The sequence below is a fragment of the Capra hircus genome, chromosome 25 (genome assembly GCF_001704415.2).
Source record: "Capra hircus breed San Clemente chromosome 25, ASM170441v1, whole genome shotgun sequence".
NCBI classification, from domain to species: Eukaryota; Metazoa; Chordata; class Mammalia; order Artiodactyla; family Bovidae; genus Capra; species Capra hircus.
The window spans coordinates 18292052-18317260 of record NC_030832.1 but is presented as its reverse complement, the minus strand read 5'-3'; the positions used below and the strand labels follow the sequence as shown (position 1 = coordinate 18317260).

The window sequence follows — 25209 nt, the reverse complement described above, 5'->3', positions numbered from 1 at the left end:
CATCATCATTTTCTTCCCAAATATTTTTAGATTTTTACTTACTTATTTTTTGGCAAAGTGCAAAACAAAAACTCAGTAGAGTTTTTCAACCAGGAAAGATCGTAAGCATTTTAAGAGAGTAGTCACTCAATTATTGGGAAGCAAGGACTAAAAGAAAGCAGCCCTGTTAACTGCTTAATGCCACTGTGTTCTTGTCAGGCTATGTTCGACCCCATTCATGGTCTCTTAAAACGTTGCGTTTGATTTTCCCAGTGATTGTCTTTGGGAGTTCTTTAACAAATTCCACCTAGTTAACAGAAAAACATATTATGAGACACTTGATCATTTACTATCCCCGCTAGTAAAGCATGTGACTTTAAGTGTCTGATCAATTGTCCATTGACTTTCAGTGTCTGTTGTGTGACGCTAATTGAATGTCTTGGTCACCAGAAACTGTTCTGTTTATATATAAAGGTGACAGTGGAGCTCCATCATGCTGGTTTTTAATGCTGGTTTGCTTTACAGAAGGACAGTCCCTTTATTCTATTGCTTTCCTCTAATTCAGACCAGACCTAGGTCTCTACTTCCCCAGGGAGATGGAGGCCACAGCTAAACGCAAAGAGAAACATCAAGTTAATTCTCGTTTTTTTGACCTTTTAAGAACTGGGTCCTGGAAGTTCTGGGGAGGTTTTTTAAAGATAATTTTGAGTATATACAATTTTCCACTTAGGCCCTGACTTGACAGTAAAATACTTTTTGCTCTCCCTCGAGATATGACTGCTGTATTTTAAAATGTCCTCAAACATTTATGAAAAGAAACTAGGCACTGATTAAGTGAACTGAATGGAAATTAGGTTGCTTAGGTTGAAATTACCTTTTAGCTGAAATGATGCCAATTGAAACTGAATTCTCATGTAGAGGATCAGTCAATATCAACTAATAGGATTCTAGGACAAGAAGGAAATTGTAGTGCCATCTGTGTGTCTTTATATAGAATTGTCCTTAAACCCCTCCTTTGGAGAAGGTTTCAGGAAAAATTCCCCAGTTCCTTTGGATAATATTTTCTTCCTGTCCCTTGAATTTGATCCCTTAATATTTAAAGTCACATGCTTTGAATTTAGAGAGGTATAATGGGCCAAAAGTACTATGATAGATAAGTCATGTGCTGTGTTTGAAAACAATTGGCCACTATTTTTTTCCCTCATATGAAATGGGACTGATTAGTCTGATAAGGATCTTTAGTAGTTACTTAGTATTGTAGAGATGACCAAAGATTCTACTTCTTCAAACATCTGTAGTATCCTAATATAAAGTATTTTAAAGCAAAATTCTTAGAGCTAAAGTTGAAACAGGTGTCTTCTACTTGTATAATTAGTTACTATAACATCAAAAGCTAATATATGTACTTACTAGTTTAGATACTTATTTGGTAACACGTTTAACTTTTGGGCACAATACTTGCCTTTCTTGGATACTTGTAAGGTGCAGTTGATTTTTTTACATGATCCTGAAGTTCAAGAGTTAATTTCTCTGGGTTGGATGATTTAAAGGGTGCAGATAAAACAACAAAAGCTTTCACTACCTGTAGGGGGGAAAAATCAATTTATATCAATATATTTCTTTTTCAGACACATCAAAGAGTTTGGAATCAATGCTGAACACCAATACTTAATTGTTTGTTAATAGTAGGTTGAGTAATGCATGCATATGCTGGAGATCACCTATGAACAAAGCTTGAATACAACTATACAGTGAGATTTTGAGATCTAATTCCACTGGTTTGAGAGAGTGAGGAATGCAGTGGTTCAATAAAGCTAAAGGCTTCATTTTATTTTCATGTCACCCTAGTATTTAACATTTCAACCAGACTAACCCTGTTTATTAAATAGGCAGTCCTTGATTGACAGGTAGCCACTTATTCCATCATACTTCAGAAGTAGTAGAGGATTGTTGGAGGTTTAGAGAATATGTGTTTTGAGAGGGTTTTGAGGAGGCCTGATGGAGAAAGTGTGTATGTTGAGAGATGGACTCAGAGAGAACTGATCTACTATAAAAAGTCTTTCTTGCCTGATATTTTTTGCTTCTCTTTGTAATACTATTTAAAACCCACTAACTAGATAATTACTGAGGTGAATATAAATTATTAACAATTCATACATTGATTCTAATTCATGTTTACTTCTGACATTCAGCTGAAATAAGTTAGTTATATTGAGAGAAGGAGAATTTGGTGACAGGAGAAAAGTATTTTGGACAACAGGATCCATTGATCATGGAGGTGATACTGGAGGTATGAGTATGGGATCCACAGAAGGTCACGTATAATTTGAGCCAGGAATACAGAAAGAGTTGTGGGGGAATGCTGATAAGCAAAGTGTTTTTGAAATTTTGACATAGAGTATATAGGAAACTTCCATGAAGAAAAGAAAATTCTCTCTTCCATACTATTTGACTTCCTCCTAGAACTAAGGCTGGAGCTTCTCTGGTGGCTCAGATGGTAAAGAATCTGCCTGCAATGCAGGAGACCTGGGTTTGATCTCTGGGTCAGGAAGATCCCCTGGAGAAGAAAATGGCAACCTACTCCAGTATTCTTGGCTGGAGAATTCCATGGACAGAGGAGCCTGGTGGGCTACAGTCTATGGGGTCACAAAGAGTTGGACACAGCTGAGCTGTGGAAAATTCTTAAAAGAGATGGGTATACTAGACTACTTTACCTGCCTCTTGAGAACCTGTATGTAGGTCAATAAACAACGGTTAGAACCAGACATGGAGCAATGGACTGGTTCCAAATTGGGAAAGGAGTCTGTGAAGGCTGTACCCTGCTTATTTAACTTATATGCAGAGTGCATCATGGCAAATGCCAGGCTGGATGAAGCTCAAGCTGGAATTAAGATTGCCAGGGGAAATATTAATAACCCCACATATGCAGATGACACTACTCTAGTGGCAAAAAGCAAAGAGGAACTAAAGAGCTTCTTGATGAAGGTGAAAGAGAAGAGTGAAAAAGCTGGCTTGAAACTCAGCATTAAAAAAACTAAGATCACGGCATCTGGTCCCATCACATGGCAAATAGATGGGGAAACAATGGAAACCATGAAAGACTTTATTTATTGGGGCTCCAAAATCACTGTGGATGGTGACTGCAGCCATGAAATTAAAAGACACTTGCTTCTTGGAAGGAACAATATGACAAACCTAGACAACATATTAAAAAGCAAAGACATTTCTTTGCCAACAAAGGTCCATAGAGTAAAAAATATGGTTTTTCCAGTAGTCATGTATGGATGTGAAAGTTGGACCATATGAAAGGCTGAGCACTAAAAAACTGATGCTTTCAAATTGTGGAGCTGGAGAGGACTCGTGAGAGTCCCTTGGACAGCAACAAGATCAAACCAGTCAATCCTAAAAGATATCAACACTGAATATTCATTGGAAGGACTGATGCTGAAGCTGAAGCTCCAATACTTTGGCCACCTGATGGGAAGAACCAGCTTACTGGAAAAGACCCTGATGCTGGGAAAGACTGAAGGCAGGAGGAGAAGGGGGCAACAGAGAGTGAGATGGTTGGATGGCATCATTGACTCAATGGATCTGATTTTGAGCAAACTTTTGGAGATAGTGAAGGACAGGGCAACCTGGCGTGCTGCAGTCCATGGGGTCCCAAAGAGTCAGACACAACTGAGTAACTGAACATCAAAAACTAAGGCTACTTTTGTCATTCCCTGAAGTCCCTTTCATTGGGTCCTAATTAGGATTGTGGGATTTGTTTGGGAACTTGGTCACAATCTCCTATTTGCACTGTTTCTGTGAGAAAGTATAGTCTGAATTTCACGACAATCATACATATAGTAAAATCTGCTTTTGCTTGTGCAGTATCTGGTCTTCCCTTTTCAGTAACAGCACCCTGATTTGCCTATGAAGGATTACTTTACCTCTCTGATGGGGTGGACACTAACTCCTATGTCCAATGACTGGCATATGATCCAGGTTGAGCCAGACAGCAAAGAGTCTTTGCAAAGACAGCAAAAAGCTGTCTCCTTTCCTGGGGTTGTTAAGATGTAATTTGTTAAGTATATCTGGAGTTTGTTACCATCAGGTGGGAAGAACCTGCCCAAATAGTGCCAACATAAGGAACAGCAGAGCAAGAAATAGAGACAGACTGTTTTGCTAACATCACATGGACCCTTGGATTTGTGAGCCAATAGACATTTTTTTTTTTAAAGAAATATAAGTCAGTTTGAGTTGAGTTTCTGTCATTTGCTACTAAAAGAATCTTAAAACATTCCCTTTGGTACACAACTCACTTGTAAAGTTGATTGCCTAGTACATACTGCTGTGTGTATGTCTCATAAAGAGTATTACATGACTACTTTTGATTCATTCTTTAAAGTGGCTAGATGGGCAACTTGAAAATACAAGATTGCCACTTTAATTAGCGACATTCATACTACCTCTCCTCTGACTGGATCTGGACTGCTGACAACAGCTGATTCAACAACCGCTGGGTGCTCAATTAGTGCACTCTCCACTTCAAATGGCCCAATACGGTACCTAGCAGGGGAAAAGAAACCTTTGATATCGACTCCTAAGTAGAAGATTTCCCTGGTAAACTGTGACTTTCTAAAAGTACCAAATGTACATACCCAGAGGATATGATGACATCATCAGCTCTGCCAACAAACCAAAAATAGCCATCACTGTCCATCACTCCTCTGTCTCCAGTGACGTAAAAATTCCCTCTTATGGTGGCAGCAGTTTTCTCTGGATTGTCCTATGGATCAAACATGACACTGGGGATTAGTTTGAGCAGAACAGAAGAAGGGGTATGGCACCCATGAAGTGACTAATACATTTCATATTCTATTTATAAAAAAAATTTAAAAAGATAGTTCCTGGTAAAGAATACAAAATAATATAAGAGTATAGTAAAAAATATTATCTATGCCACCATAGATATGCACCCCATATCTACCTCCCCTCACCCCCTAAAGCCTATCCAGGTGTCCTCTCTGAGGACAACCAAAGTAGCTGGTTTCTTTCACATAGAGTTTAATCTTTACAAAATCCTTAGGAGAGAGATAATATATATATATTTTCATTTTACAGCTGATGAAATAGACTTGGATTTTGTGACTTGTCCAAGGTTACATAGCAAAACATGTGGGACCCAAGTCTATATGACTCCCTATTATACCACCTTTTCTATTAAAGTCTATTAAAGTTCTACATTCTTGTACCACATATTCAGAGAAGAAACAGAAGGGTCGTGTAGATGTTAGCCTGAGGGCAATTTCCCCTTCTTTTCCAGGTGGTAGGATGTTGCCATTTTCATCTATAATCTAGAATGAAAGAAACAATTTAGGTACCTAAAACTTTCTTTTCACAAAATGAAAATGGGTTAGTAATAGTTATGTAACAAATAGCAGAAATCTGAAATAGTCTCTCTTCTTTGTTGAACCAGTTCGGTATTACCCACCTGGACATCGTAGGGTAGTACTCCTTTCCCCATTGAGCCTGGTTTAATTTCTTGTCCTTTCTGATTGGCACAAATTATTCCCTATTAAGAGAATATATTTTATGTCACTATGTAAAAATTCATTTTTTGTAGCTATTAATATATCATGACAATGAAATCCAAGACCCAGTTTTGACTGATTTTTCAAGTATTTGAGCTCATCTTCCAAAATATATTATTTGAGACTAGTAGTTCTCAAACTTGAGTATGTGTCAGTTAAAACACATTGCTGGGGCTCCATCCCGGTTTCTCATTCATAGGTCAGGGAGAGGCCGGGGTATTAGAATTTGTATTTCTACCAAATTCATGGGTGCTACTGATACTGCTGGTTTGGGGACTATACTTTGAAAATCACTCCTTTTGACTGAGTACCATTAAGTGCACCTTAAGTTCTATTAAGCCCCACTGGGACTCTCTGGGGTCCTTTCCAGTGCATTGGAAAGATGAGCTATTCAATTTTAAACCTCTTCAATCTCTAACACCTCTGAGACTTAGCCTGTGTGAGAAGGGGGCAGGAAAGCCAAGAATAATCATAATTCCCCTTCAGTCAAATCTAGTCGGGCAATTTAGAAGTTTTAGGAAATACCATCACAATTTAGAGCATGATGGGAACACTTCAGGGGCTGAGTTGACAGTCCTGGGGTTGAAAGGCTAAACTTTTTCCATTAAACATACCACTTCTGTCTGTCCGTAGCCCTCATACAGCTCCAGTCCAGTTTGCACTTTCCACTGTTCCAGCACCTCTGCATTGAGTGGCTCCCCTCCTGTCAAGCAATGCCGCAGCTTCTTGAATTTATATCTGGAGAGAGAGTTTCACTGGGGTCTTTGGGGAGCAAAACATGAGTGGCTTTCATTGCCAGATAACTAGGACATTGGAAACAAGCAAACAGCGAGGAAGGCCAAGTCTTAGGAAAGTTCACTCAGAGAATATCTGTTGAGCACCTGCTCTTGTCAGACGTTGTTCTAGGCACATGGGGTATGTTATGATCAAAACAGTTTCTTGGTAGAGTTTACATTTTAGCAGGTTATTCAAGAGAGGAAAGTGTTGGAGAAAATGCTAATAATGATATTAAGCACTTATTAAGAGCCAAGAACTATGGCAGCTAATATTAATTGAACATTTATGACGTTACAAGGGCTTGTGGAGCACTCTCATGATCTTCACAAACTCTGTTTTACAGATGAAAACATTGAGGTTGAAAAAAGTTAAAGAACTTGCCCAAGCCCTCCCAAATGATAAACAGCAGAGTTGAATAATCTGTACTCTACACTTATCACTTGTCAAGTATCTCATTTAACAAACATGCTGCTGTTGTTGAATTCTTACCACAACCCGTGAGGTGGCTCTTAAATACCTCTTATGGATGCAGTTAAGGGAGCCTTAGCAAGGTCCTCTTGAGTGATTGCGATCCACTATTAGGAGCAGAGTCTCGCCTGTTTGACTTTGTAGCGTGAGCTTTTAACCAGTGGCTTACTACTCAACTGCCCAACCAGGTTCAGGTGAGAAAGCTTGGAACAGCTCAGTTCTAACATAGTGAGGTCCATAATGGGAGGGAGGGTTTGGTATATGAATTGTGCCTATTCAGAATAGAAGTCCTTGAATTAATCTTAAAATTTGAGCAAGACGTTCACATTCTGAGGGCCACAAGGAGTTGATTAGGAAAACGGAAGATTCATGTTCCTTTATCGTTTCTCATAGCTATCTCCCTGCTAGACATCCGCACCTTGGGGGAACAAAGGATGCCTTTTTTCTGTTTGTTTTGTCCTTGAAGGATCCAGGTTTAGGGGAGAAGCAGGTGACTGTAATGACTTAAATTTTTCTTCCTTTCTCTCTCCTTATGTATTAAATTCATGTTAGTTAAATAAATATACTTTGCAACTTCACCTAACGTTCAGGTGATTTGGCTAAGTTGAATATAAGTTTTAAGTCATAAGACTTTATTAACTTCAAGGCAGTATAAATATAGATGTGTGTGTGTGTTTGTTTTTTTTAGGGCGGGGTGATGAAAGCGCTGGGATTACAGAACTCTTGTTGTCTCTGGAAAAACGTTCTGTTGTTCCTATAGGATTTCCCAGTGATTCTTAAACTGGGGATGTTGGGGGCCAGGGGTGGGAGGTTGCCCTCTAGGACACTCTTGGTAATGTCTGGAGACATTTTTGATCATCACCACTGATGGAGAGGGAAGTCCTACTGATACAGATTAACAGTAGGTAGAGGCGAGGTAGAATGCTACAAAGCCAAGGACAGCACTCCATGACACAGAATTATTTGGTTCAAAATGTCAGTAATGGTGAGACTGAGAAACTATCTTGTACTGAAAAGGGGAGATCTGTGTTGCTGGATTATAACTTTTGTTTGTGGTTCAAATGGAGATTTCTGCCCAAATACCTCTTAAGGTCTTTTTGCACAAGCATCCGGTACACGGTGGGAGCACTGCAGAGGGTCGTGATGGGATAAGTGGTAAGCGTCTGGATGATGGAGAAAGACAAAATATCAGCAGTGGTTAATTAAAGGCAATGACTGGAGCTGATGTCTACAACCTCCTCTTTTCTTTCATTGACATGCGATCATTTCATGGAAAAATACCAATAACCTCAGATATACACATGTACCACTCTAACAGCAGAAAGCAAAAGGAACTAAAGAGCCTCTTGATGAAAGTGGAAGAGGAGAGTGAAAAAACTGGCTTAAAACTCAACATTAAAAAAACTAAGATCATGGCATCTGGTCCCACAGCTTAAAACTCAACATTAAAAAAACTAAGATCATGGCATCTGGTCGCATCACTTCATGGCAAATAGATGGGGAAACAATGAAAACAGTGACAGACTTTATTTTCTTGGGCTCCAAAATCACTGTGGATGGTGACTGCAGCCATGAAATTAAGACACTTGCATCTTGGAAGGAACGCTATGACAAACTAGACAATGTATTAAAAAAGCAAAGACATCACTCTGCCGACAAAGGTCCATATAGTCAAAAATATGGTTTTTCCAGTAGTTATGCATGAATGCGAGAGTTGGACCATCTAAAAGGCTGCTGACAAAGGTCCATTTAGTCAAATCTATGGTTTTCCCAATAGTCATGTACGGATCTGAGAGTTGGATCATAAAAAAGGCTGAGTGCTGAAAAACTGATGCTTTCTAATTGCGGACTCTTGAGAGTCCCTTGGACAGCAAACAGATCAAACCAGTCACACTTAAAGGAAGTCAACCTTGAATTTTCATTGGAAGAACTGATGCTAAAGCTGAAGCGCCAATACTTTGGCCATTTGATGTGAAGAGAAAACTCACTGGAAAAGACCTCAATGCTGGGAAAGATGGAAGGCAAAAGGAGAAAAGGGTGTCATAGGATGAGACAGTTAGAGAATATGACTGACTCAATGGACATGAGTTTGAGCAAACTCTGGGAGATAGTGGAGGACAGGGAAGCCTGACATGCTGCAGTCAGTGCGGTAGCAAAGGTTCAGACACAATTTAGCAACTGAATGAGAACAATTTTAATATTTGTATTTAATATTGCATGAAACATATATCAATATTATATTAATATATAATTTGTCAATGACATATAAGAAATTTAAATCTTACACATTTAATATTTTATAAAAAGAATATTTTATTTTAATATTTATTCTCATTTTGTCTCATTGAATATACTAAATAAGAATACTAATAATGTTATATATAATTATATGTGATGTTATATTAATATATTGTTAAATATTTCTATTACATATTATAACACATTGAATACTTCATGAAAGAGAATATTTTGTAAATAATAAAATGTTCTTATTTTATAAATGTTGGTTTTAAAATTGTAAAATTAACTTATCTACTTCAAGTCACTTTACAAATCTGATGTAGAAACCCAAGTTCTTATGTTACTCTAAATTTCTGTGAAAACTCACAAACCATCTCGTCAAACCAGTTGGCAAAATAACAGGGTGAGCATAGCTTTTAGTCACACACAGGTGTGGTGTTTTTAATAATAAGTATTTTGTTAAACTTGATGGATCATTCATGGGGCTGAAAAAATAATTGGCCTTGAATCACATTTTTCTAAAGGCTAAAGAAACTGGAGCCACCTGATATCTCATTCCAGCTGTTGCTGGCTAAGAATATTGGGTTCTGAGAATCAGCAAAATGAGAAGCACAGGGTGGAGGGAGAATGAAAGGCGCTACTTTGGGAGAAAGGTGACACCACCTTCAATCTCCTCTACACAGGAATTCGGATTTATCAACTATTGTCTTTGTTTCACTGAAACAGAAACCAAAGATTTATTTAGACTTGAGACTTAATCTGTTATTTAGAACCAGACTCTCAGGTGGGCACTGATTTAGTGATACTAGCAAATCCTGAACAATTTGAAGCACAAGAGGAGTTTTTATGCTTAAGAGCGTTGTGGGTGTTCCTTCTTCACTCTGTTAAATACATTTTAAAGCCAAGTCTCTGGAGACTTTACTTCTTAAAAAAGAAATGATTTTCATAAGCCCAAGAAGTCCTGCATTCTGAGGAATCATGTCTCTCTGGTTTGGGGAAAGATGAGAGAAACCTAACTATATGTAATTTGAAGTAGTGACTTACATCCAGGAAAGTATCGGTGTCAAACTGGGCCATCCGATGCACAAAGACACAAGCTCCTTGAAGCCAGGAGGAAAACACACTGCCAATGGCAGCCTTGATCCAGCCAGTGTCAGACATGTTCCATATGATATCTGTGGACTTCAGGTCTAGCCAATACCTAAGTGATATGGGGAAGCAACAAGAAGACCAAGCTGAAATAAAACGAAGAAACAGGAAAGTAAACAAATTTGTGTCCTTAAGGAACAGCCTTGCCTTGGAACCTCAATGGCTATGGAGAAGGGTCGAAAGAAGCCCCATGGCCGGATGAGCGGTACTACCTCTCATTCTTGTTAGAGAACTTTTCAGAATCTTAGGTAGTCTGAGAGTAGAGTGGGAGTCTGGGTTTGGCATGGTTTTCCGAGTTTGTCCACTGAGGTGACAACTATTTACTGAGCAAATATTATATGATAGACATTGTTCTATAGCAGAGGGCAAGGAAGACCAGATTTCTGCCCTTGTTTTAGGGAGATAGATAGTGAATAAGTATCTAAGTAAATATCATAATTTCAAATAGTGATAAATGCTATGAGGAAAATGAAATAGGGTAATGTGATAGTTTTATGACATCTTGGAAGGCCTTTCTGGGTGGGCAAATTTACGTGGCCAAAAGGAGAAGGAGCCAGACATGCTGTTGTGGGGACTGAATCAAGGTCAGTTTCTAAGTTCTTGCTTGACCAGTTGGCTAGATGGTACAATTTCCTGACTTAAGACATTGAGGGTTCTATTTTGTAGATGTTTCATTGGGAATAGCTAATAGCCATCCAAGTAGAGGTGCCAACTAGGCAATTGGATATACATGTTGGCAGCTCAGGGTATAATTAAAAAAAAAAACAAACCAGTTTTCCTCCTTACCTTCCACAGAGGGTATACCCAATTCCCAGGCTGCTCTGAGAGTGTTGAGCCATCTTGGGAGAGCCTGTGGTCCCACTGGTGAAATAAATGGCCATTGGTTCTTGACTTCCTGTCTCCACACAACTGTGCTCTGCAGAGGCAGTTCTGTAAAGTATGGGCCCCAAGATGATGACTGAACATGGCAGAACAGTTTAACTCTGATATTTCTTTTGCTTTGCTACTTGTGCCTTTTTGACACCAGAACGTAATCCAAAGCCTCCCTGAGAGAAATTTCTCAGGAAAACTTATAGGGACTTCACAGCTGTGCTGTGTGGCTTGTGAGATCTTAGTTCTACATCCAAAGATAGGACCTGTACCCTTGGAAGTGAGGGCATAAAAACTTAACCGCTTAACCACTAGACCATTAGATTCTCCAGGCAGGAACACTGGAGTGGGTTGCCATTTCCTTCTCCAATGCATGAAAGTGAAAAGTGAAAGTGAAGTAGCTCAGTTGTGTCCAACTCTTAGCAACCCCACGGACTGCGCCCTACCAGGCTCCTCCACCCACGGGATTTTCCAGGCAAGAGTACTGGAGTGGGGTGCCATTGCCTTCTCTGAGTCACTGAGTTAGGAATGGGCATATGATGCAATTATGTCAAAGGGATTTAAAGGCTTAATGAGACATGTTTCCTTGTTCTAAAAAGTGACGAGGGAGGAATACTGCCTGCCCCTACCCCATTCATCTTGCTTTTTGACCTTTGGATATTGTTGCAAGAGTACTTAATGCCTGGAACTAGCCTAGCCATGTTGGAATCACAAGAGGGATTATCATCCACACTGAGGATGGCATGATAGAAAGATGAATGAATTTACGTCCATGCTATCTTCAAAAAAACACTGAATTAACCAACTCTCATTCCATTCTACCTCTGTACTTCTTATTTGTAATATAATAAATTTGTATTGTTTAAGCCATGCTTACTTGGGCCTTCTATTGCTAAAGTTAAGAGCATTTTAACTGATAATAATATCTGTGTAATATTGTCTGCATAGACAGCCCCAACAATTCCTTCCATCCAGGCATGCCTCACTGAGGAATGGAGCCTGTGTCCTCTCTTCTTAAATCTGGGCCTGTCTTAAGATTTGCTTTGACCAACAGAACATGAGAGAAGTTGTGCAACTTCTCAGCCTAAGCCACAAAGGCTTTGTAGTTTCACTTTTCACTGGAACACAGCTACCACATAAAAATGTTCAGACTGTCCTGCTGGAGAGACAGGGCATGGGTGGGAGAAGAGAAATGTTTAGCTAACACCAAAGTCTCAGACTTATGAGTGAACCCACTTGGATCCTCCAGTTCCAGTTGAGCTGATGTGGAGCAGAGATAAATTGCTTCTGCTGAGACTTACATGAATTTCTAACCCACAGAATCTTGAGCAAATAAAATGATTGTTTTTACATCACTAACTTTTGAGTTGGTTTGTTACTCAGTATTTGATACCCAATTATTGAGAGTCTCTTGGACTGCAAGGAGATCCAACCAGTCCATTCTAAAGGAGATCAGTCCTGGGTGTTCTTTGGAAGGACTAATGCTAAAGCTGAAACTCCAATACTTTGGCCACCTCATGCGAAGCGTTGACTCATTGGAAAGGACTCTGATGCTGGAAGGGATTGGGGGCAGGAGGAGAAAGGGATGACAGAAGATGAGATGGCTGGATGGCATCACCAACTCGATGCACATGAGTTTGTGTGAACTCTGGGAATTGGTGATGGACAGGCAGGCCTGGTGTGCTGCAATTCATGGGGTTGCAAAGAGTCGGACATGACTGAGTGACTGAACTGAACTGAACTGAACTGAGAACACCTATGAATTTTTGAAACTCACATATAATCTTTTTAATATCTCAAGTTGAAGGAAACAGAGTTGAGGATACCATTTTAATCCATCCTAATTAAATTAAGATTGCCACTGAAATTTTAAAACAGTAAGGATTAATGATATAAACACACACTATATTGTCAAATATAATTTCATGAAATATTAATGTGGTTTTCTTGGTAACTTGTCTATCCCACCCCTTGTCCTCCCTCCCCAAATAAAAATAGACCATTCAATTGTATTTACTTTTTCAGTAAAATATATGGTGGAATTGGTATGTGTTGGACTGCAGAAAGGGGAATGTCATCACAGTATCTGATACAAACAAGCAAACAAAAACAAACCAAAAATTCCCAGCTCATCTTTGAATGCTTCTTAATCTAGTATGTAAAACTTTTGATATAAAGCTTTTGATTTTTAAAACGAAGAAACATAATTTGTGAGTGACAAGTAGATTTTCAAGCAGTGTTTCCACTGTATGACTTGTGTCTTTCTTTGCATACCTGAGTTATATATACAATCAGTTTTTTGGAACTGATTAAATGCTGATAATTCCAGATTTATATCCTTACCTCCTTGAACCTGAGACTCAAATATCTACCACTTGCTACACATTTGTTTGTTCTTAGTCCCCTCAATCCGGTGGCTCAGACAGTAAAGAATCTGCCTGCAATGTGGGAGACCTGGGTTCGACTCCTGAGTTTGATCCCTGGGTTGGGAAGATCCCCTGAAGGAGGACATGGCAACCCACTCCAGTATTCTTGCCTGGAGAATCCCCATGAACAGAGGAGCCTGGCAGGCTACAGTCTGTAGGGTCTCAAAGAGTCAGACATGACTGAGCAACTGAGCACACAACTTTAAACTCTTTCTCCAGCTGATAGTATCCCACCCACTAAGTCATCCGAGTTAAAAAGTAGAAGATTCCTGCCTTCATTCTTCATGTCCAGTCAGTCTCCAAATCCTTTTAGTTCTTTCTTTAGCGTGCCTCCTTCTCTCAGTGCTACTCGTCAGAGCTTGGACTTAGAATCTCATCATTGCTCCCCTAGATAAGCCTTTCAGATGGTCTCTCTGATTCCAATTTGGTTCTATTCAAATTTATTTTTTATGCAGTTGCCAGAGCAATCTATTTAAAACTGGAAACTGACCTTGACACTTCACTTCTTAAAACTCTTCATTGGCTTCCCTTGTTCATGTGTGTATTAGTTGCTCAGTCGTGTCCGACTCTTTGTGACCCCATAGACCACAGCCCACCAGGCTCCTCTGTCCATGGAATTCTCTAGGCAAGAATACTGGAGTGGGTTGCCAGTTCCCTCTGCAGACCCCTTGTTCATAGGGTCAAGTTAAAAATTTAGCATACATGTTCAATCTTTGGGCTTCCCTGGTAGTTCAGCTGGTAAAGAATCCACCTGCAATGTAGGAGACCCTGGTTCTATGCCTCGGTTGGGAAGATTCACTGGAGAATGGATAGTCTACCAACTCCAGTATTCTTGGGCTTTCCTAACAGCTCAGCTGGTAAAGAATATGCCTGCAATGTGGGAGACCTGGGTTTGATCCCTGGGTTGATAAGATCCCCTGGAGAAGGGAACAGCTACCCACTCCAGTATTCTGTCCTGGAGAATTCCAGGGACTGTATAGCCCATGGGACTGCAAAGGGTCAGCTCTTTATATGAGAGGCCAGGGTCTGGCCTCTGCTTGCTCTTCTGACCTCCTCTCTGACTTCATGTTTCCTTTTCTAGCCATCCCAAACTGCTTGCAGTCCTTTCTTTGCACATTCTGAGATTTTCTTTGCCTCCATGCTTTTGCTCATATAGTTCTTCTTCCTGGAACACTGTTTTAAGCCCCTTATGATCGGAATCCAGGGTCTTGAGCTGAAGGGAAGGGTCCTTTTTATTAGGACAGGAAAAGAGAAATATCAGTCAGGCCCATAATTTTAACTGTTTCCCCATTCTAGTATAATATTCTGGAAAATGTTCATGAACTGCTATCCATGGGAGACAGAAGTTGAGTGAGAAGCCTTAAAGTGAACTCCCAGAAGATTGACTCTAACCAAAGGAAACAGTCCTAATTATGGCTGTGTGTGGTTTTCTGAGAGAACAGCCAGTTGTTGGCAATTTATGGCTCTCTTTTCCTTAGCTTTCAGAGAAACAATCCATGTCGGTTGTCAAGTTATGACACTCCAAAGTTGTTGGTTTGAAGTGAGGATTCCCTTTACCTTGAAAAACACTCCCCAAATGTATAAATTTCAATTTGAAATTCATGTGAGTTCAAAGTTCTCTGTCTCCTGTGGATTTTGTGATGCTTTAAAGGTTTTCTGGGGACTCAACAGAATGTGGCAGAGTTGTTTAGGACAGGAGTCTTGAAAGTGGGGGAACTTGCTGCCTAGGAGTGTATGCAAGATGACTGGGATGAGAAGAAAATAGAATTTCAAATTACATGTATTTTAGAATTCATTCTTTAAAATAATTATTTTTTATATTTGTTTGGTGCACAAAAGTACCTGTATATAATTTATAAATAAATAAATACATATGTATTAGGGGAGTGTGTTACAAATATTTTACTGAGGAATATGAATATTCAATTGAATAACACTACCTTAGGGAATTACTGCACTGCTGAATGGCTTTGTTAACTTGAGACTAATAATAATTATAATTACTATAAATGTTACAGAGTGATTACTCTGTGCTGAGCATTATGCTAAAAACTTCACATACTTCATCACATTTGATTTTTATACAACTCATTGGGGTAGATGCTATACCATCTTTATTTTATGGATAAGATACAGAGTTTTAGAGATGTTACTTGACTTATCCAGAGGTACTCAGTTTATGAAAGACACAAACAACATTCTCTGGCATAGCTGTGGGAAAACATTTTGGGTTTGACCAACAGGGTTTAGTTTTGATTACTAGTAAAATTTTATTCCAGCAATGGAAACTACCTTTATTCAACAGAGTTTATAAGTCTTCTTTTCATAAGCTAATTAAAAGTATTTTTTAAAAAAAACATAAGCTGCTTAACCGCTCTTTGAAGGATAACAGATTTAATAAACATTTTACCCCTTTTTTTTACAGTTTAGGAAGCACTTTCTTATTAGCTTATTTTATCCTCAGAACAACACTTGAGACATGTGCATCCCTATTCTACATATAAGGAAAACTGCGGTTAAGTGTGCCGTTTTGTTCAGTCCTCAGCAAGCATTTCTTAGGGCCCAACTAAATGGTAGGAACTAGAAATAGAGTGATCAGTCAAACAGACAAACAGTGCCTTTGCCTTCTTGGAGCTTACTGTTTAGAACAGGGATGGAAATTTTTTTTTCTGTAAAGACCTAGATAATAAAAATCTTAGGCTTTGGGGGTCATAGAGTCTCTTCCGTAGCTACCCAACTCTGCTCTTATACGATGAGAGCCATTCTAGACAATATGTACAGAAATGAGTGTGGTCATGTTCCAACACAACTTTATAAAAGTGAGTGCCATGCCAGAATTGGCCTATGGGTAGTCATTTGTCAATTGCAGAGGAGGAAAACAGATAGTAAATACAGGAACAAATGAGTGGATATGATATTTGGATAGTGATGAGTACTATGAAGAACCCAACAGGATGATGTGGTGGACTAGCTTGGAACTCTGCTCTAGACATGGTGGTCAGAGATAGTCTCACTGAGGATAGGACATTTGAGTTGAAATTTGATAGGACGTCATCAACTGTGAAAAGGACTGGGGAAGAGCATTCCAGATAGAAAGAAACAGCAAGTGCAAAAGCCCTGAGGTAAACCAATTTAAGGAAAGAAAACGGTGGCCAGAGTCAAGGCAGTGAGAGTTGTGGGAGACGTGCTCCAGGACTTAGGCGAGTGCTAAGTCAGGTAGGACACTCATCTCAGGCCCTGGTGAAAAGGAGGGAAATGGAAGCAGAGCTACAGCCCTTTCTCTGTCCTTAAAATGTTTTTATTAGGTGATTTTTTCCTGAGAAGGAGCCTGGATCAACCCACAGTAGGCAAGAGTCCTTGGAGGCTAGGAGACTCTGAGATGTAGTTGTGACTGGTGTTATTGCTGGCGCTGCAAGTGATGTGGGGAAAATACTCACTGAAATAACTCTGGGAAGCTGAGCCACCCATTCTGGCTGTGTGGAGACACCAGGAGTTTGGTCTTCAAGTCTGGACACTCAGACACAATGGATTCCACTGCTGGGATCACCTCCTCACTGGCCACAACGCACTTGGCCTTGGATGCACGCAGCCGATAGAGGATATCTTTTGCTGTCAGCTGGGTTGTTCCTGGCATGAAGACAAGCCCTGGGAAAGAGACAGGCCTCTGGATAGACCATGGACTGTGGAAACTTGGGCTTTGTGCCTGCATGGCAAATAGCTGCAAAATCTAACCTTCAGCTACCCTTGTCTTGGTCTCCAGGGACATCCCACAGGACCCTGATCTCTGAGAGATCCTTAGAGCACTGGCTTCAGAGTCCGACAGTCCCTGGATCTAATCCCATTCTTGCAACATACTTGCTTTGTGACCTTGAGCTTATTCCTTCATCTCTCTGTGTCTTCCTTTCCTTCTTTGTAAAATGGGGAAACTAATAGGCATATAGTAAGCATTATGCTGTTGTTGTTTAGTTGCTAAGACATGTCTGCCTCTTTTTGCCCCTCCATGGACGGTAGCCTGCCAAGCTCCTCTGTCCACAGGATTTCCCAGGTAAGAATACTGGAGTGGGTTGCTATTTCCTTCTCCAGGGGATCTTCCAGATCCAGGGATGGAACCCACATTTCCTGCATTGGCAGATGATTCTTTACCATGAGCCATCATAATGGTGAGCTATTATTATGTACCATTTCAGTCATTGTCATATAACACTTAAACAGTATTTTACATTTTACAGCACTTTACAGGTTTACATTTTCATGAATATCAATTCATCCAATCATCTGAACCTATGGTTTCCAAATGAGTTTGGCAAGATAAGCCACTAGGGATAAGAGAAGAAATTAGAATTTTAAAAATTTATTGGAGATATGGAATTCTGTTTATGACTTTATCTCATTTTTGTATATGTTTTATAATATACATATTAGCAAAGTAGAAACTTAAATAACTATATCCAGATGGGAGTATATGTGTCCCAAGAATTTTTTTGATAGATTGTATAGCCAAAAATACTTGGAGACCACTGTTCTAAGCAACCATGTAAATCAATCCAGTTGTTGCCATTTGACGGAATATGAGCCAAGCAAGTGGAAGAGTCAGCCCTCAAACCTGGGTTTTCTCAGTGGTCTGTGTTCATTGATGTGTGCCTATACTACTTTGGCAATGCTTAATTTATTCCACAGTTTCACATCGTTCTAAACATTGGCCTGTGATGGGCCTGATTTTAAAGTACTAGTTCCTTATGAGAAGAACATATGTGGGGGAATTAGATGAAAAACAGAGGGAAAGTGGTTTGCACTTTCTAAAGCAGATCAATGGCAACAAAGTGGAATGTATGTAAAGCATTACAAAGAGTCACTACCATTTATTGAGCATGTAATATATGCCTGGTATCTCACTTAAAATTAATCCCAGCAGACAGATGACAACTAGCCCAGGGGCTATAAAGTAAGTGGCAGAACCAAGATTCAAAGATATACTTCCCAGACTCCTAAGACCTGTGTCATATACCAGACTCCTTATTTCTTGGTGAGTTCCCTGAAGTAGGCCAAATAGGAAGATATGGAGTTGAATTCCTAGCAAGGAAACTTTAATTACTGAATATATTTTAAAAGCTCTTACATGTCATCCCCTCTTGAGAAGATGAATAAATATTTGATGTGATAAGGAAGTTAATCAAGAAAATATCTCATCATTCACTCAATATAAAAATATAAGATTATTTTGCAAACCACTTGTTCTTAGTGGCTCAGAAATTATTAGTACTCTTGGGGGATTTGTGATGTGGATGTATTCAATGAATAGCTTGGGGGTCAGGAGTAAGTTCTCTTCTAGTGAATTTCAGATTTTCACGCTTTACAGCAAAAACAAAGTATTTAGCTATGTGGTGCATAGTACTAGTATCTCAGTGTTTACTGAGATTTAATTATTCTGAACTTGAAAACGTAATCCTCAGGCGCTTGTTTAACATTTAATTAATTGTATTTTTGACCATTCTGCTTGTGGTTTTGTTTTTAATCTCAGCATTTCACAAATGGCATACATTATGTTAAGTAATATTAGTATATTTTTATGACAAATAAAACCTTTAATCTCTTTCCAACCCACAATTGGTTTCACTTTTGCAAATTCCTTTTTATAGTGAATGTAAAAAGAATTTTATATATTGCTATTTTTATGTAATATTGGCAATGAGAGCATTTTTCAACACTATTATGAAATCCTTATAATTATTCTTTTAATGACATTCCAGCAAATTGAAGCAATCATAATTTCAATTAGCAATAACCACACCTCCACTAAACTTTATTCTTAGCTAGTTTTTACATTATTTAATAGTTCCTGTATAGTTGTTTCCATTTTTTCCTATTATTAATGATATTGCAACAAGCGTTTTTGTGTTCTGTATAGTAGCATATCCTTTGGTATTCTTGTTTAATTTTGATTGACTTATAAACATTTTTGTTGTGTGTGCAAACTTTTTCAGTAAAAGGCCAGATAGTAAACATTTTAGGCTTTGTGAGTTGTACCGTCTCTATTTCAATTAGCAATTCTGCTGTTGTAGTGCAAAAAGAGCTATAGACAATATGTAAATGAGTGAGCATGGCTGTATTCCATTAAAACTTTAAAGCTTTATTTACAAAAATAAATGGCCAACTCATTGGCCATGGTTTCTTGAACTCTGTCCTAGAAAGGAAAAGAGTTCTGTAGAAATTTTACTGGGGTACATTATAAATTACTACTGTGAGAGAAAATGTGTCATTTAATACATTAATTTTCTGGAAAGAGGCAAAGGTTTTCCAGCTGGAATCTACAACCTTAGTCTTAAAAGTCATTTTGTTATAAAGTCCTTTTTTCTTCCTTTTGTACTGCTATGTCAGGGAGAATCCACATGTATTCAGAGAAGTAAGTTCTGGAGCATCTGGATGAACACATCATAACCAGCACTGCAAAGAGGTATTGGTACACACATTTGCTTTAATAGAGTTTTGTGTTTAAGCTCCAATTGCATAGCTTTCTAGCTGTGTGACTCTGGGCAAACTTAACCTTTCTGAACATCAGTTTCCTTTCTTGCAAAATGGGCATCAATAATACTTACCTCTTGAGGTAGTGTTTTATTATTGCATCATGATTGCTTCTAGTTTCAACCCAGTTTTTCTGTTCTTTGTAAGCATAACTTCACTCAGGACTAACAATTCAGAAAAACCTCTACTTTCAGTCTTTTTCTGTTTCTACATGGTTTAGAAATGTTAAATATTGGCACTGACCTGTTCTCATACAAGCCACGTTTATGAGCCACCACTCTGGGATTCGGGGAAGAATCACAGCTACTCGGTCTCCTCTCTCTAAACCACAGGGCTTGGTGAGCACATTGGCAGCCTTTCGGGACAAGGAGCCCAGTTCTCCAAAGCTCCATTTCACCTCATCCCCTTTGCCATTCACCCACCACAGGGCTGGGTTGGCTGGTCTCTCTCCTGTCTAGGTATGCATAGGCACATGGGAAAGAGGGGAGAAGGCTTGAATGAGTGGTCATCAAACAGATGGGACATATTCAGTATCTTTCCCTCAGCACTTGTGCTGGTGGAGCCCAGTAACAGAACCCAGTTTGTCTGTGGGGGAGCCACTGTTCTATCAAATACCGTCTTGTTGAGACAACCCACCAGGTTGCCCGTCCTTCCCTGATTAGCGTGTGGGCCTGTGACCCAAGTTGGGCCAATCACACCTTCTGTCCCTGATTTAGAGTTTTCTGAGAAGAACAAAAAGATAGAATATGGTTGGAGCAAAATCTGTCTATTGGCTCTTGGTGCTTATGCATCTGTCCTGCTTCCTGTCCTTGTGAAAACTCCAGCTTCCAACCCAATTTTGTGACCTCTCCCACATCCCTTTGATAAATTTCTCTCTTGTTTAAGTTAGACTCTCTTCCAACCAACAGCCAAAATGAATGGACCAAGACTGATTAGGAACTTATCATTTTTTACCCAAAAGGCCAAGCTATGGCTTTCGTAGGTGACCGAGAACAAGATGGAGGGCCTTTGTGGAAGGACCTTGATTGCTTTCTGGAGCAAATTTCTTATACGTGATTCTAGAAGTCTGTACTGTAAAATCTCTTTGCTTTATGTATTACTTGGGGGAGATATTACTCCCCTTTTCTCCCCCATCTGGAACGCTCCCTTTACCTTCCCTAGTTGGAAAATACTTCGAAGCCCAGTTCTCATTTCACTTCTTTGGTCAAGTCTTTCTTAGCTCCCGCTTCTTCTCCTGACTTCTCTGGGTTCCTGCAGCTTTGTATGCACGTTCCCGTTTATTCCATTAAACTTTGTGATATCATAGAGGCATCCCTATCCAATGGATTAAAGCTCTGTAAGATCAGAAGCTGGCTCATTTACCTTTGAACTGGTGAACTTGGATAAGTAGCTTAACCTCTGTGAGGTTAAGTTCCTTATCGGCAGCCCCCTTATCTGCAGGGTGGTGATGGGGATTTGATGAAATAATACAGATCAGTATTTCTCAATCGTTCGTCACTTAGTGAGTATCACTATTGTTCCGGATCTGTCTACACTTGTGCTATTACTGTTCTTTGTATTCTTCTTTACGTTGTTGACTCATTTTTACTTGAATACTTTACTTAAGAAGGAAAATATGTTTAATTATTAATACCACCATAATGGGAAAATCAGTACAACTTGCTAAAAATTACTGAAAAATAAGTATGTATACTGAAAACAAAATATGTCCCTACATTTTAGCTAGAGATTTTCATCTTCTACCTGTGCTCTCTGTTCAAAAGTGAGTGTATCAAATATAGGAGAGATGCTAAAAACAATGGATTTGAAGGAAGACTGTCCATTCTATTTACTAGGAAGAATTAACTCCACATATTCAGTACCTTGTACATCTAGTATATATTCTGATGCACGGGCCCTCACAGTGCACTTTGGTAAGCATTGATAAGTAAAGTGTTCAGTTTAATGTCTGACTGGGGGTGGGAGGTCAGTATGCAGGGAACCTGACCTGGGGATACACTAAACACTTCATAAAATGTATCGCTTTTTCCTTCTCAACCTCTGCTTCTGCACCAATGACTATTCATAAAAACAAAGCTCAAATTACTGTTTTTTGTGACCAACCCAAACAGAAGAATTGGAGAACAAAGAGCTGCTATGTTCAACTTGGGGAAAACGAGGGGAAAGAGGCGTAATTCCTTGAGTAACCATGATGAGGGGGGCTGAGGATGAAGACAGCCATACGTAGTTGTGGTGCAAAGTTCTTCCCTGGAGAGAGAGAACGGCAATTGGAAAACAAAGGAAACCAAGAGGTATGACAGAATGGAATTAAAAATGGCCAGAGAACAAGGAAATGGAAAACTGAGAGATAGGTAGACACTGAGCATTAAAGGAGGCCCGTCATCTTATACCTTCTCTTTTTGGGACCACTGGTCCAGCACATCCCCAGCAAAGTTAAAGTTCTTAGGCAGTGATCTCTCACAGCGATTTATGGCTTCGAAGTCGGCAAGAGTCAGAGGCGCCCCCAGCTGGTGACTTTTGCGAAAGCGCTGGCCAGATAGCTTTGTGAGCCAGATGAATCTGAATGTCTGGTAGCGGAAAAAAATCTTCATGGTTCCAAAGGGCTTTGTTAGCTTGTGTGGATGTGGAAATACTGCAGTCTGTGGGGAAAGATTGGTGAGGAGTGTTAGTCTCTTCCCATGCTCTGTGGTGAGATTGGGAAGTGGACCTGTAGCTGTGTACCCTCAGGAGTTTGGAAAATACCTGAAAACACCCCATCCTTCTCTACAGCTGAGGATTTAGCCCCTGATCAGTCCTCTACTACTAGACTCTTCCTCTTCGTTCTCTTTGTTACCAGGCTATTCTTAAAAATAACAGCAACAACAACAGCCCACAACTATAGAGCTGTCAAGCTCCTATCTTCTGTTCCTATCTTCTTCCCAAACACAAGATAGACAAAGCAGAATATTTGCTACCTGGATCGACATTCCAGACCTCCTTCTCTCTGCCTCATACTCTGTTCTAACTCTATCTGCTAAGTCCTCTCTCGAATTTCCTCTTCCACTAAAGCAGCCTACTCACTTTTCATAAATGTCTGTTCCCACCACTTAGATTTAACCTGTCATTCCCCTAGTTTCTGGGCCATGCTACCTGCTTTCATTATAGCTCTTTAGAAACCTTGGTTTAAGTACTGGATCAGCCATTTTCTGGCTGTAGGACTTTAGGAAAATTATCTTTCTTACATCTCAATTTCCTCACGTGTGAAATGGGGAAAAATACAGCACCTCTCTCCTAGGGTTATTATGAGAATTTAATAAGATAATGTCTGTAAAATGCCCAGCATGTAAAAAGTGTCTTCAAAGTGTTGACTAATGCTATTGTTAAGATCAATTTCATTAGCATAGTTCCATGAAACAGTCCTACAATATGAATCAGGAAACTTGTGATTTACTCTCAACTCTTGCAAAAGTAGCTTTACAACATTGCTAAAGTAACCTTCCCTTTCTGTACTGCCATCTGTCTTCTAACGTTTTTTCCCTAATTCTCTGATTTATTTTTTCATTTGAATTTCCGTAACATGCATCTATGCTATTCATGCAACAGTTGTCTACCTTGTGTCATTAACTCTTGTTTTTAACATATGTGCCTTGTCTCCTAACCTATCTTGATGATGTGAGTAGAGGCTATGCTTTGCACCCTTAGCACTTAACATGTCTCATACAGCTATCTTCAGTAATAGAGACTGGAGTACCAGACCACCTTACTTGCCTCCTGAGAAACCTGTATGCAGGTCAAGAAGCAACAATTAGAACCGGACATGGAATAATAGACTGGTTCAAAATTGGGAAAGGAGTGCATCATGGCTGTATATTGTCACCCAGTATATTGTTTATTTAACTTATATGCAGAATACATCATGCAAAATGCTGAGCTGGATGAAGCTCAAGCTGGAATCAAGATTGCCGGAAGAAATATCAATAACCTCACATATGAAGATGACATCACCCTATGGTAGAAATCAAATAGGAACTAAAGAACCTCTTGATGAAGATAAAAGAGGAGAGTGAAAAGCTGGCTTAAAATTCAACATTCAAAAAACTAAGATCACGGCATCCAGTATCATCACTTCATGCCACATAGATGGGGAAACAATGGAAACAGTGAAAGACTTTATTTTCTTGGGCTGCAAACTGTAGATGGTGACTGCAGCCATGATATTAGATGGTGCTTGCTCCTTGGAAGAAAAGCTATGACAAACCTAGACAGTGTGCTAAAAAGCAGAGACATTACATTGCCAACAAAGGTCTGTATAGTCAAAGCTATGGTTTTTCCAGTAGTCATGTATGAATGTGAAAGTTGAACCATAAAGAAGGCTGAGCACCGAAAAATTGATGCTTTCCAATCGTGGTGCTGGAAAAGACTCTTGAGAGTCCCTTGGACTGCAAGGAGATCAAACCCAGTCAATCCTAAAAGAAATCAACCCTGAATATTTATCAGAAGGACTGATGCTGAAACTCCAATACTTTGGCCACCTGATGGGAAGAGCTGACTCATTGGAAAAGACCTTGATGCTGGGAAGGATAGAAGGCAGGAGGAGAAGGGGATGAAAGAAGACAAGATGATTGGATGGAATCACCGACTCAATGGACATGACTTTGAGCAAGCTCTGGGAGATGGTGAAGGACAGGGAAGTCTGGTGTGCTGCAGTCCATGCGGTTGCAAAGAGTTGGACATGAATGGGGGACTGAACAACAACAAAATGATCATGTTTACTTCTTTTTTGACTAATATTTATAGTTTTATGTATGAAAGTATGAAAACTTATAAGAAAAGATCAGCATAATTTAGCCATGCATCCGTGCAAGCTGTCGCTTCAGTCATGTCCAACTCTTTGCAATTCTATGGACTGTAGCCTGCCAGGCTTCTCTGTCCATGGGATTCTCCAGGCAAAAATACTGGAGTGGGTTGCAATGCCTTCCTCCAAGGGATCTTCCCGACCCAGGGAAACCTGGGTTTCTGGCTTGGCAGGCAGATTCTTTAGCATCTGAGCCACCAGGGAAGCCCAATTTAGCCATAGTTACACTGGTGGCTCAGAGGTTAAAGTGTCTGCCTGCAATGCGGGAGACCTGGGTTCGATCCCTGGGTCGGGAAGTTCCCCTGGAGAAGGAAATGGCAACCCACTCCAGTATTCTTGCCTGGAGAATCCCAAGGACAGGGGAGCCTGG

General features: G+C 39.7%; 1 protein-coding gene across 1 annotated transcript; it reads right to left on the bottom strand.

Annotated features, from left to right (window-relative positions):
• ACSM4 (acyl-CoA synthetase medium-chain family member 4) lies at positions 200–22596 on the bottom strand. Its single transcript, XM_005697561.2, has 13 exons — positions 22396–22596; positions 20249–20459; positions 16924–17131; positions 10977–11120; positions 10086–10242; positions 7884–7963; positions 6170–6293; positions 5456–5536; positions 5217–5318; positions 4623–4750; positions 4431–4530; positions 1442–1561; positions 200–286 (listed from the first exon to the last, which is right to left on the bottom strand). Exons 1-13 carry the CDS (start codon positions 22594–22596, stop codon positions 200–202), a joined length of 1743 nt encoding a protein of 580 aa, XP_005697618.2.

Coding starts and splice junctions, on each gene's coding strand:
- ACSM4 (XM_005697561.2), bottom strand. CDS start 22,596: ATGAAGATTTTTTTCCGCTACCAGACATTCAGATTCATCTGGCTCACA. Junction 5,537..6,169: donor GCTACGGACAGACAGAAGTG/GTATGTTTAATG, acceptor TTCTCTTAATAG/GGAATAATTTGTGCCAATCA. Junction 287..1,441: donor CTTACAAGTATCCAAGAAAG/GCAAGTATTGTG, acceptor TCTGTTAACTAG/GTGGAATTTGTTAAAGAACT.